At 47.2% G+C, this 14,298-nt stretch overlaps 1 protein-coding gene across 1 annotated transcript in view; it reads left to right on the forward strand.

The window, feature by feature from the left end:
• The window catches only part of LOC112262773 (tricarboxylate transport protein B, mitochondrial), a 40,989-nt gene that overhangs the window by 20,913 nt on the left and 5,778 nt on the right, over window positions 1-14,298 (forward strand). Inside the window, exons 2-3 of the mRNA XM_042331473.1 lie at window positions 4,777-4,884; window positions 13,107-13,206. Of these exons, the coding sequence (XP_042187407.1) occupies window positions 4,777-4,884; window positions 13,107-13,206 (208 nt within the window). The remainder of the gene's footprint in view (window positions 1-4,776; window positions 4,885-13,106; window positions 13,207-14,298) is intronic.

Genomic DNA, 14,298 nt, shown 5'->3' on the forward strand with positions numbered 1-14,298 from the left:
TTAAAATGTGAGTGTGTGTGTGAGAGGGAGAGAGAGAGGGCCTCTGGGATTACAATGTGAGTATGTGTGTGTGTGTGAGGGAGAGGGAGAGGGAGAGAGAGAGGGCCTCTGGGATTACAATGTGAGTATGTGTGTGTGAGGGAGAGGGAGAGAGAGGGCCTCTGGGATTACAATGTGAGTGTGTGTGTGAGAGGGAGAGGGAGAGAGAGAGGGCCTCTGGGATTACAATGTGAGTGTGTGTGTGAGAGGGAGAGAGAGAGGACCTCTGGGATTACAATGTGAGTGTGTGTGTGTGTAAGAGGGAGAGGGAGAGAGAGAGGGCCTCTGGGATTACAATGTGAGTGTGTGTGTGTGAGGGAGAGGGAGAGGGCCTCTGGGATTACAATGTGAGTGTGTGTGTGTGAGAGGGAGAGGGAGAGAGAGAGGGCCTCTGGGATTACAATGTGAGTGTGTGTGAGAGAGGGAGAGGGAGAGAGAGAGGACCTCTGGGATTACAATGTGAGTGTGTGTGTGTGGGAGAGGGAGAGAGAGAGGGCCTCTGGGATTACAATGTGAGTGTGTGTGTGTGTGAGAGGGAGAGAGAGAGGGCCCCTGGGATTACAATGTGAGTATGTGTGTGTGTGAGGGAGAGGGAGAGGGAGAGAGAGAGGACCTCTGGGATTACAATGTGAGTGTGTGCGTGTGTGAGAGGGAGAGGGAGAGAGAGAGGGCCTCTGGGATTACAATGTGAGTGTGTGTGTGTGTGTGTGTGAGAGAGAGAGAGAGAGAGGGCCTCTGGGATTACAATGTGAGTATGTGAGGGAGAGGGAGAGAGAGGGCCTCTGGGATTACAATGTGAGTGTGTGTGTGAGAGGGAGAGGGAGAGAGAGAGGGCCTCTGGGATTACAATGTGAGTGTGTGTGTGTGTGAGAGGGAGAGGGAGAGAGAGAGGGCCTCTGGGATTACAATGTGAGTGTGTGTGTGTGTGAGAGGGTGAGAGAGAGGGCCTCTGGGATTACAATGTGAGTATGTGTGTGTGTGTGTGAGGGAGAGGGAGGGAGAGAGAGAGGACCTCTGGGATTACAATGTGAGTGTGTGTGTGTGAGAGGGAGAGGGAGAGAGAGAGAGCCTCTGGGATTACAATGTGAGTGTGTGTGTGTGTGTGAGAGAGAGAGAGGGCCTCTGGGATTACAATGTGAGTGTGTGTGTGTGAGAGGGAGAGGGAGAGAGAGAGGGCCTCTGGGATTAGAATGTGAGTGTGTGTGTGTGAGAGAGAGGGCCTCTGGGATTACAATGTGAGTGTGTGTGTGAGAGGGAGAGAGAGAGGACCTCTGGGATTACAATGTGTGTGTGAGAGGGAGAGGGAGAGAGAGAGGGCCTCTGGGATTACAATGTGAGTGTGTGTGTGTGAGAGGGAGAGGGAGAGAGAGAGGACCTCTGGGATTACAATGTGAGTGTGTGTGTGTGTGAGAGGGAGAGGGAGAGAGAGGGCCTCTGGGATTACAATGTGAGTGTGTGTGTGTGTGAGAGGGAGAGAGAGAGAGGGCCTCTGGGATTACAATGTGTGTGTGTGTGAGGGAGAGGGAGAGAGAGAAGACCTCTGGGATTACAATGTGAGTGTGTGTGTGTGTGAGAGGGAGAGGGAGAGAGAGAGAGCCTCTGGGATTACAATGTGAGTGTGTGTGTGTGTGTGTGAGAGAGAGAGAGGGCCTCTGGGATTACAATGTGAGTGTGTGTGTGAGAGGGAGAGGGAGAGAGAGATGGCCTCTGGGATTACAATGTGAGTGTGTGTGTGTGAGAGGGAGAGGGAGAGAGAGATGGCCTCTGGGATTACAATGTGAGTATGTGTGTGAGAGGGAGAGAGAGCGAGGGCCTCTGGGATTACAATGTGAGTATGTGTGTGTGTGAGGGAGAGGGAGATGGAGAGGGCCTCTGGGATTACAATGTGAGTGTGTGTGTGAGAGGGAGAGAGAGAGGGCCTCTGGGATTACAATGTGAGTGTGTGTGTGTGAGAGAGAGAGGGCCTCTGGGATTACAATGTGAGTGTGTGTGTGTGTGTGTGAGAGAGAGAGGGCCTCTGGGATTACAATGTGAGTGTGTGTGAGAGAGAGAGAGGGCCTCTGGGATTACAATGTGAGTGTGTGTGTGAGAGGGAGGGAGAGAGAGAGGACCTCTGGGATTACAATGTGTGTGTGAGAGGGAGAGGGAGAGAGAGAGGGCCTCTGGGATTACAATGTGAGTGTGTGTGTGAGAGGGAGAGGGAGAGAGAGAGGGCCTCTGGGATTACAATGTGAGTGTGTGTGTGAGAGGGAGAGAGAGAGGGCCTCTGGGATTACAATGTGTGTGTGTGAGGGAGAGGGAGAGGGAGAGAGAGAAGACCTCTGGGATTACAATGTGAGTGTGTGTGTGTGTGAGAGGGAGAGGGAGAGAGAGAGGGCCTCTGGGATTACAATGTGAGTGTGTGTGTGTGAGAGGGAGAGAGAGAGGGCCTCTGGGATTACAATGTGAGTATGTGTGTGTGTGTGAGAGAGGAGAGGGCCTCTGGGATTACAATGTGAGTGTGTGTGTGAGAGGGAGAGAGAGAGGGCCTCTGGGATTACAATGTGAGCGTGTGTGTGTGAGAGGGAGAGATGGAGAGAGAGAGGGCCTCTGGGATTACAATGTGAGTGTGTGTGAGAGGGAGAGGTAGAGGGAGAGAGAGAGGGCCTCTGGGATTAGAATGTGTGTGTGTGTGTGTGTGTGAGAGGGAGAGAGCGAGGGCCTCTGGGATTAGAATGTGAGTGTGTGTGTGTGTGTGTGTGTGAGAGAGGGAGGGAGGGAGAGAGAGAGAGAGAGAGGGCCTCTAGGATTACAATGTGAGTGTGTGTGTGTGAGAGAGGGAGAGGGAGAGAGAGAGGGCCTCTGGGATTAGAATGTGAGTGTGTGTGTGTGTGTGTGTGTGTGTGAGAGAGGGAGAGAGAGAGAGAGGGCCTCTGGGATTACAATGTGAGTGTGTGTGTGTGAGAGGGAGAGGGAGAGAGAGATGGCCTCTGGGATTACAATGTGAGTGTGTGTGTGTGAGAGGGAGAGGGAGAGAGAGATGGCCTCTGGGATTACAATGTGAGTATGTGTGTGAGAGGGAGAGAGAGCGAGGGCCTCTGGGATTACAATGTGAGTATGTGTGTGTGTGAGGGAGAGGGAGATGGAGAGGGCCTCTGGGATTACAATGTGAGTGTGTGTGTGTGAGAGGGAGAGAGAGAGGGCCTCTGGGATTACAATGTGAGTGTGTGTGTGTGAGAGAGAGAGGGCCTCTGGGATTACAATGTGAGTGTGTGTGTGTGAGAGGGAGAGGGAGAGAGAGAGGGCCTCTGGGATTACAATGTGAGTGTGTGTGAGAGAGAGAGAGGGCCTCTGGGATTACAATGTGAGTGTGTGTGAGAGGGAGAGGGAGAGAGAGAGGACCTCTGGGATTACAATGTGTGTGTGAGAGGGAGAGGGAGAGAGAGAGGGCCTCTGGGATTACAATGTGAGTGTGTGTGTGAGAGGGAGAGGGAGAGAGAGAGGACCTCTGGGATTACAATGTGAGTGTGTGTTTTTGTGAGAGGGAGAGGGAGAGAGAGGGCCTCTGGGATTACAATGTGAGTGTGTGTGTGTGTGAGAGGGAGAGAGAGAGGGCCTCTGGGATTACAATGTGTGTGTGTGTGAGGGAGAGGGAGAGGGAGAGAGAGAAGACCTCTGGGATTACAATGTGAGTGTGTGTGTGAGAGGGAGAGAGAGAGGGCCTCTGGGATTACAATGTGAGCGTGTGTGTGTGAGAGGAGAGATGGAGAGAGAGAGAGGGCCTCTGGGATTACAATGTGAGTGTGTGTGAGAGGGAGAGGTAGAGGGAGAGAGAGAGGGCCTCTGGGATTAGAATGTGTGTGTGTGTGTGTGTGTGAGAGGAGAGAGCGAGGGCCTCTGGGATTAGAATGTGAGTGTGTGTGTGTGTGTGTGTGAGAGAAGGAGGGAGGGAGAGAGAGAGAGAGAGGGCCTCTAGGATTACAATGTGAGTGTGTGTGTGTGAGAGAGGGAGAGGGAGAGAGAGAGGGCCTCTGGGATTAGAATGTGAGTGTGTGTGTGTGTGTGTGAGAGAGGGAGAGAGAGAGAGAGGGCCTCTGGGATTAGAATGTGAGTGTGTGTGTGAGAGGGAGAGGGCCTCTGGGATTACAATGTGTGTGTGTGTGAGAGGGAGAGGGAGAGAGAGGGGGGGTTGTGTGTGTTATTGAGCTAATGGAGGGTCTTGGGCTGTGTAAGGGAGCCCCTCCCTCTGGGCAGAGCAGATAATTTAATGTCATCTTCCTCATCCTCCCTCCCTCCCTCCCTGCCTCTCTCTCATCCTCCCTTCTTCCCAAGTGACTCATCTGCATAGTTCTGCTCTTGACACTCATACCCATCCTCTGAATTCATCCACAATATAGAGCTGTCCAACATCATTTATTAATTAATCGATTCATTCATTTGTTTGTTTGTTCCTTTGTTTGTTCGATCTAACAGCTACACGTTCATACATAGAGAAAATTGCCGCATCTCCTCATAACATTTCTCTCACACTCTCTGAGCTTTTAAAGTTTATGGATAACAGCTATTTGTAGGGTTATTGTTATTTATCTTGATATAATGACTTTACCCAAAGTGAAGCCTGCTTCAGCCAGCCTGTCATTGTGTACTTTATTAAAAGCAGAAGCAGTCTGGTACCAAGGCTAGCTACCTGAAGATTCACAAAATAAATCTTCTGCTTGATAAGCTTTATCTGACCTCTGCTCTCTGTGTTTTCTACAGGTGGTATAGCAGGGGGTATAGAAATCTGTATCACCTTCCCTACAGAGTATGTGAAGACTCAGCTACAACTGGACGAGAAGGCCAACCCTCCCAAATACAGGGGCATCGGTGAGTTTATGACTGTATGGTTGTGTGTTTGTGTTTGTGTTTGTCCTCCCACCCTACAACACACAACACATACAGTCTTGGTCAAAAGTTTTGAGAATGACACAAATATTAATTTTCACAAAGTCTGCTGCCTCAGTGTCTTTAGATATTTTTGTCAGATGTTACTATGGAATACTAAAGTATAATTACAAGCATTTCATAAGTGTCAAAGGCTTTTATTGACAATTACATGAAGTTGATGCAAAGAGTCAATATTTGCAGTGTTGACCCTTCTTTTTCAAGACCTCAGCAATCTGCCCCTGGCATGCTGTCAATTAACTTCTGGGCCACGTCCTGACTGATGGCAGCCCATTCTTGCATAATCAATGCTTGGAGTTTGTCAAAATTTGTGGGTTTTTGTTTGTCCACCCGCCTCTTGAGAATTGACCACAAGTTCTCAATGGGATTAAGGTCTGGGGAGTTTCCTGGCCATAGACCCAAAATATGGATGTTTTGTTCCCCAAGCCACTTAGTTATCACTTTTGCCTTATGGCAAGGTGCTCCATCATGCTGGAAAAGGCATTGTTCGTCACCAAACTGTTCCTGGATGGTTGGGAGAAGTTGCTCTCGGAGGATGTGTTGGTAGCATTATTTATTCATGGCTGTGTTCGTAGGCATAATTGTGAGTGAGCCCACTGCCTTGGCTGAGAAGCAACCCCACACATGAATGGTCTCAGGATGCGTTACTGTTGGCATGACACAGGACTGATGGTAGCGCTCACCTTGTCTTTTCCGGACAAGCTTTTTTCGGGATGCCCCAAACAATCGGAAAGGGGATTCATCAGAGAAAATGACTTTACCCCAGTTCTCAGCAGTCCAATCCCTGTACCTTTTGCAGAATATCAGTCTGTCCCTGATGTTTTTCCTGGAGAGAAGTGGCTTCTTTGCTGTCCTTCTTGACACCAGGCCATCCTCAATGTATTCGCCTCACTGTGCGTGCAGATGCACTCACACCTGCCTGCTGCCATTCCTGAGCAAGCTCTGTACTGGTGGTGCCCCGTTCCCACAGCTGAATCAACTTTAGGAGATGGTCCTGGCGCTTGCTGGACTTTCTTGGGCACCCTGAAGCCTTCTTCACAACAATTGAACTGATCTCCTTGAAGTTCTTGAATATCATATAAATGGTTGATTTAGGTGCAATCTTACTGGCAGCAAAATCCTTGCCTGTGAAGCCCTTTATGTGCAAAGCAATGATGACAGCACGTTTTTCCTTGCATGTAACCATGGTTGACAGAGGAAGAACAATGATTCCAAGCACCACCCTCCTTTTGAAGCTTACAGTCTGTTATTCAAACTCAATCAGCATGACAGTGATCTCCAGCCTTGTGCTCGTCAACACTCACACCTGTGTTAACGAGAGAATCACTGACATGATGTCAGCTGGTCCTTTTGTGGCAGGGCTGAAATGCAGTGGAAATGTTTTTTGGGGATTCAGTTAATTTGCATGGCAAAGAGGGACTTTGCAATTAACTGCAATTCATCTGATCACTCTTCATAACATTCTGGAGTATATGCATATTGCCATCATACAAACTGAGGCAGCAGACTTTGAAAATTAATGTTTGTGTCATTCTCAAAACTTTTGGCCACGACTGTACAGTGCATTCGGAAAGTATTCAGACCCCTTGACTTTTTCCACATTTGTTACACGTTACGGTCTTATTCTAAAATGGATTAAATCTGTTTTTCTTTGTGTGTGTTCTTCATCAATCGACACACAATACCCCATAATGACAAAGTGAAAACAGGTTTTTATATTTTTTTGTAAATGTATTAAAAATAAAAACAGATACCTTATTTACATAAGTATTCAGACCCTTTGCTATGAAACTCAAAATTAAGCTCAGGTGCATCCTGTTTCCATTGATCATCCTTGAGATGTTTCTACAACTTGATTGTAGTCCACCTGTGGGAAATTCAATTGATTGGACATGATTTGGAAAGACACTACCCTTGTCTATATAAGGTCCCACAGTTGACAGTACATTTCAGAGCAAAATCCAAGCTATGAGGTCGAAGGAATTCTCTGTAGAGCTCCGAGACGGGATTGTGTCGAGGCACAGATCTGGGGAAGGGTACCAAAACATTTCTGCAGCATTGAAGGTCCCCAAGAATACAGTGGCCTTCGTCATTCTTAAATGGAAGAAGTTTGGAACCACCTAGACTCTTCCTAGAGCTGGCCGGCTGGCCAAAGTGAGCAATTGTGGGAGAAGGGCCTTGGTCAAGGAGGTGAATGAGAACCCGATGGTCAGTCTGACAGAGCTCCAGAGTTCCTCTGTGGAGATGGGAGAATCTTCTAGAAGGATAACCATCTCTGCAGCACTCCATCAATCAGGCCTTTATGGTGGAGTGGCAAGACGAAAGCCACTCCTCATTAAAAGGCACATGACAGCCCGCTTGGAGTTTGCCAAAAGGCACATAAAGACTCTCAAACCATGAGAAACAAGATTTTCTGGTCTGATGGAACCAAGAATGAACTCTTTGTTCTGAACGCCAAGCATCACATCTGGAGGAAACCTGGCACCATCCCTACGGTGAAGCATGGTGGTGGCAGCATCATGCTGTGTGGATGTTTTTCAGCGGCAGGGACTGGGAGACTAGTCAGGATCGAGGGAAAGGTGAACGGAGCAAAGTACAGAGATATCCTTGATGAAAACCTGCTCCAGAGCACTCAGGACCTCAGACTGGGGTGAAGGTCTACTTTCCAACAGAACAACGACCTTAAGCACACAGCCAAGACAACGCAGCAGTGGCTTTGGGACAAGTCTCTGAATGTCCTTGAGTGGCCCAGCCAGAGCCCGGACTTGAACCCGATCAAACATCTCTGGAGAGACCTGAAAATAGCTGTGCAGCGATGCTCCCCATCCAACCTGACAGAGCTTGAGAGGATCTGCAGAGAAGAATGGGAGAAACTCCCTAAATACAGGTGTGCCATGCTTGTACTGTCATACCCAAGAAGACTCAAGGCTGTAATTGCTGGCAAAGGTGCTTCAACAAAGTACTGAGTAAAGGGTCTGAATGCTTATGTAAATGTTATATTTCCACTTTTTATTTGTAATACATTTGCAAAGATGTCTAAACAGTTTTTGCTTTGTCATTATGGGGTTTTGTTGTAGATTGGTGAGGGGAAAAAACAATGTAATCAATTTTAGAATTAGGCTGTAATGTAACAAAATGTGGAAAAAGTTAAGGGTTCTGAATACTTTCTGAATGCAGTCTATACAAAGATCCCTGATGCATACAAAGTCATCCCCCACCCCCATTTAGGTCAATCAGATCACATCTTTCTGTTCCCACTCTCCGCCTACAAGCAGCATTTCAATGGGGAGCCACAAACACAGACAATAGTGGACAGAGCCAGACTCAATGCTGCAGGACTGTTTTGAGAATACTAATTGGGAATATGTTCAAAGATTCATCCACCCAGGACTAATCCATCAACATTGAAGAATATTTATCATTAGTCAAATCAGATTTTATACAGCAGGTGTAGACCTTACAGTGAAATGCTTACTTACGAGCCTCTAACCAACATAAAAGTAACAAGTAATTAAAGAGTAGCAGTAAAAAATAACAATATATACAGGGTGGTGCAGGTTCAGAGTCAATGTGCGGGGGCACCGGTCAGTTGAGGTAGTATGTACATGTAAGTAGAGTTATTAAGGTGACTATGCATAGATGACAACAGAGAGTAGCGGTGGTGGTGGTGGGTGGGGGGGGCAGGCAATGCACATGTTCAGGAGTCTTATGGCTTGGGGGTAGAAGCTATTCAGAAGCCTCTTGGACCTTGACTTGGCGCTCCGGTACCGCTTGTCCGTGCGGTGGCAGAGAGAACAATCCATAATTGTTAGGGCCTTCCTCTGACACTGCCTGGTATAGAGGTCCTGGATGGCAGGAAGCTTGGACCCAGTGATATACTGGGCCGTTCGTACTACCCTCTGTAGCGTCTTGTGGTCAGAGACCGAGCAGTTGCCATACCAGGCAGTGGTGCAACCAGTCAGGATGCTCTTGATGGTGTGAGAGGATCTGAGGACCCATGCCAAATCTTTTCAGTCTCCTAAGGGGGAATAGGTTTTGTCGTGCCCTCTTTACAACTGTCTTGGTGTGCTTGGACCATGTTAGTTTGTTGGTAATGTGGACACCAAGGAACTTGAAGCTCTCAACCTGCTCCACTGCAGCCCCGTCGATGAGAATGGGGGCGTGCTCAGCTTCATTCTCCTAATGAAGTCACAGGCTTCATTAGGAAACGTGTTGATGATGTTGTACCCACAATAACAGTACGGACATACCCCAACCAAAAACCCTGGATGAACAGAGATATCTGTGCCATGCTGAGAGCCCGTATTGCAGCATTCTATGTCAGAAGAACAAACCCTGATGTCTCGTATCTGCTTGTGTTTAAGGAAGACTCTCGTTGCTCCGGATGACAAGATGCTCTCACACTCCAAGGCTGACGTAAGGAACACTCTTGTGAATACTCACAAAGCCTTGGCCTTGGCCGTGTCCTCAGAGTGTGTGCTGACCAGCTGGCCCTAACACATCTGGACAAGAGGAACACCGATGTGAGAATTCTGTTCATTGACTACAGTTCAGGATTCAACACTATTGTTCCCTTCAAGCTCGATACCAAACTCAGAGCCCTGGGCCTGGACACCACCCTCTGCAACTGGATCCTGGACTTCCTGACTGGCAGACCACCAGCTGTGAGGATTGGCAACAACACCTCCTCCGCACTGATTCTTAACACAGGGCCTCCCAGGGGTGTATCCTCAGCCCTGTTCACCCACAAATGCGTGGCTTTGCAAGACATCAACTCCATCATCAAGTTTGCTGACGACACCACGGTTGTAGGTGAAACAGTATAACTTTAATCCGTCCCCTCGCCCCAACCTGGGCTCGAACCTGGGACCCTCTGCACACATCAACAGTCACCCTCGAAGCATCGTTCCCCATCGCTTGCAGAGCAAGAGGAACCACTACTTCAAGGTCTCAGAGCAAGTGACTTCACCGATTGAAATGCTATTAGCACGCACCACCGCTAACTAGCTAGCCATCCGTTACACTCACCTCCCATTTGACCTCCTCCTTTTCCACAGCAACCAGTGATCCGGGTCAACAGCATCAATGTAACAGTATAACTTTAATCCGTCCCCTCGCCCCAACCTGGGCTTGAACCAGGGACCCTCTGCACACATCAACAGTCACCCTCGAAGCATCGTTACCCATCGCTCCACAAAAGCCGCGGCCCTTGCAGAGCAAGGGGAACCACTACTTCAAGGTCTCAGAGCAAGTGACGTCACCGATTGAAATGCTATTAGCACGCACCACCGCTAACTAGCTAGCCATTTCACATCCGTTACATAGGTCTCTAACTAACATCGACGAGTCAGCCTATAAGGAGTATGTAAGTGAACTGGCATTGTGGTGCCAGGACAACAACCTCTCCCTCAATGTCAGCAAAAGAAAGGAGTTGATTGTTGACTTCAGGAAGCAGAGGAGAGAACATGACCCGATCCACATCAACAGGACTGCAGTATAGAGTCAGCAGTTTTAAGCTCTTCGGCGTCCACGTCACTGAGGAATTGACAGTGTCCAACAACACCACCACTCTTGTCTCTACTTCCTAAGGTGGCTGAAGAAAACCACCCCGGGTCCATTAAGAGCGTCCTGACCGGTTGCATCACGGCCTGGTACGGGAATTGTTCCGTCCACGACCGCAAGGCCATCCAGGATATCTATTCAAAATGGTGCCTGAGAAAGGCCAGCAGCATCATCAAGGACCCCACACACCCCAGCCACGAGCTGTTCACTCCCTTACCATCGGACAGATGATATATGAGCATGAGGTCTGATACTAACACACTCAGACACACACACACACACACACACACATACACAATAACAAACATAACAATAACAAGCATTTCACTACACTCGACAAGCATTTCGCTACACTTGCATTAATATCTGCTAACATTGTGTATGTAACCAATAACATTTGATTGGATTTGACAATAACACACATTACTTCCCCCCTTCCTTTTTGCCAAGCGACTCATCTGCATAGTGCTTTTGTATATACATTGATTCACATACATCACATGCTACACACACATCACAACTGCTGCTACCAGACTCTTATAAAAATAGCTAAATACTGCACAATTGAGTTATTGAATCCTGTATTATGCTGATGCTAAAATGTTTGTTCTATTCTACTGAGACATTTACTTTATGTTCCCATTCTTATCTTTTAATATGTATTATTGTTGTTGCGTTGTTGAGAAGGAACCTGCAAGTTAGCATTTCGTTGGACAGTGTTGACCATGTAAAGTACCAGCCAAAAGTTTGGACACGCCGACTCATTCAAAGGTTTTTCTTTATTTGACAAAGCTATGAATTAACACATATGGAATCATGTAGTAACCAAAAAAATGTATTTTAGATTTTAGATTTAGAGCCTGGAGGTGTACATACAATACCAGTCAAAGTTTGGACACACCTACTCATTCCTGGGTTTTTCTTTATTTTTACTCTTTTCTACATTGTGTAGAATAATAGTGAAGACATCAAAACTATGAAAAAACACATATGGAATCATGTAGTAACCAAAAAAGTGTTAAACAAATCTAAATATATTTTAGATTTTAGATTCTTCAAAGTAATCACCTTTTGCCTTGATGACAGCTTTGCACACTCTTGACATTTTCTCAACCAGATTCATGAGGTAATCACCTGGAATGCATTTCAATTAAAAGATGTACCTTGTTAAAAGTACAGTTGTGGAATTTCTTTCCTTCTTAATGCGTTTGAGCCAATCAGTTGTGTTGTGACAAGGTAGGGGTGGTATACAGAAGAGAGTCCTATTTGGTAAAAGACCAAGTTCATATTATGGCAAGAACAGCTGAAATAAGCAAAGAGAAACAACAGTCCATCATTACTTTAATACATAAAAGTCAGTCAATACGAAACATTTCAAGAACTTTGAAAGTTTCTTCAAGTGCAGTCGCAAAAACCATCAAATGCTAAGATGAAACTAGCTCTCATGAGGATCGCCACAGGAAAGGAAGACCCAGAGTTACCTCTGCTGCTGGAGGATAAGTTCATGAGAGTTAACTGCACCTCAGAAATTGAAGCCCAAATAAATGCTTCAGAGTTCAAGTAACAAACGCATCTCAACATCAACTGTTCAGGGGAGACTGCGTTAATCAGGCCTTCATGGTCGAATTGCTGCAAAGGAACCACTACTAAAGGACACCAATAAGAAGAGACTTGCTTGGGCCAAGAAACACGAGGAATGGACATTAGACCAGTGGAAATCTGACCTTTGGTCTGATGAATCCACATTTTTTTACTTACTACGTGACTCCATATGTGTTATTTCATAGTTTTGATGTCTTCACTATTATTCTACAATGTAGAAAATAGTAAAAATAAATAAAAACCGTTGAATGAGTAGGTGTTTCCTAACATTTGACTGGTACTGTATATATACATTTTTTAAATCCAGTCTGATAAACACTCCAAACAGCCTACCGTACCGTTCGGAGGCGTCCCCATGGTCCTAAAGCACATGGTTGTCTCGTTTTGTATCACATTCCAATGATAAAACTGGGGGGAACAAAAATGCAATTTCAGAATGTGGGGGAGGGACATGTCCCCTCCGTCCCTAGTGAATGTTGCGCCCCTGCATACGACTAATAAAACTTGAAACAACAATCCCAACCGTTACCCTAACCCTTACCCTAACCCTCAAAAGATACAAGGTCGTCATTGTGTTTACCAAACCAATCAACCTTCATCTCTCTCGCGCATGCTTTCTCTCTCTCTTTCTGGCCCTCTCATGATCAAATTACCCATCATCCTCAGGTGCATTCGTGATTCTGGCAGGCTGTCACTGTGCTTGTTTGTATGACTGTAAACAGACAGACACACACACACACACACACACACACACACACACACACACACACACACACACACACACACACACACACAGTGTCAGTCTGGTTTCTCTTGGCTGGAGCTCTGAGGATCTGAGACCATCTTAATGAGGCCTGCAGACAGATGTCGCTGTCTCATACTAGCTAGTGTGTGTGAATATGAATATGTGATTAATGCTCACTGTGTGTCTATAGCTGGTTGTATGTTCATTTTAGGTTGTGTGTTAATTGTGTGTGTAGGTGATTGTGTGAAGCAGACAGTACAGGGTCATGGGGTGAGGGGACTGTATAGAGGACTCAGCTCACTGCTCTACGGATCCATACCCAAATCAGCTGTCAGGTATGTAGAAGGCACCTAACCCCACACAAACACATGCACACTCACTCACATACCCACAATGCATAGCTCAAATGTCACACTGGTCTCTGTAGGAACGTCTGAGACCGGGGCATTTATCATCTTTCTCTGTAGTGTGGCTTAAGGAACGTCTGAGACCGGGGCATTTATCATCTTTCTCTGTAGTGTGGCTTAAGGAACGTCTGAGACCGGGGCATTTATCATCTTTCTCTGTGTCTTAAAGGGCCTGTCTGTAGACTGGACAGAGCTGCCACTCAGTCTCTCAGTGGAGATACAGAGAGGAAAACCTGTGTGTGTGTGTGTGTGTGTGTGTGTCTTAAAGGGCAGAGCCTGTCTGTAGACTGGACAGAGCTGCCACTCAGTCTCTCAGTGGAGATACAGAGAGGAAAACCTGTGGATGTGTGTTTCTGTGTGTCAGTCAGATAGGGGAGGGGGACATTAGGCAAACAGGGCATAGAGGTGGACAGGGCAACAAGAGTAGGCCACATCATCTGTCTACACTCTCAGTGACAGTTGTGTGTGTAGGGGGGTATTTTTCGTCCTCTGTCTTCTCCCCACCTCCCTCTTTTCCCTCTTTCCCTCCTTCCCCTACCAATCCATCCTTTTCTCCCCTTTCCTACCATCTCCCCCATCCCATTAGCTGATTGCCTTTATGTACTGTGTGTGAGAGTGTGTGGGGGGGGCAGATAGAGGCCATGGGCTTTAATGTAGAGAGACTGATCTTTTTCATCCACCCACCTAACTCCACCTGCCTCCCCTCCTCATCCTCTTTCCTGTCCTTTCATCCCCATACCCCCCCTGTTCTCCATGTACCTGCCTCCTCCCTCCTGCCCCCCATCTCTTGGCAAAGAGCAACTGACCTTGCAGATAGAGCCCTGATGGGGTTTAATGTAGAGAGACTGACCTTGCAGATAGAGCCCTGATGGGTTTAGGAGACTCCATGGTCTCTGTGACAACCAAAGTGCCTCTGACTTATCCTGGACTATGGGTGAAGGCCCAGCTGTCATCCACCATGTTGTAACAATATTCTCTTCTGTTTGAATTGGCTAAAGAGAGGAGGTAGTTCTTGTCCAT

The sequence above is a fragment of the Oncorhynchus tshawytscha genome, linkage group LG12 (assembly GCF_018296145.1).
Source record: "Oncorhynchus tshawytscha isolate Ot180627B linkage group LG12, Otsh_v2.0, whole genome shotgun sequence".
Taxonomy (NCBI): domain Eukaryota; kingdom Metazoa; phylum Chordata; class Actinopteri; order Salmoniformes; family Salmonidae; genus Oncorhynchus; species Oncorhynchus tshawytscha.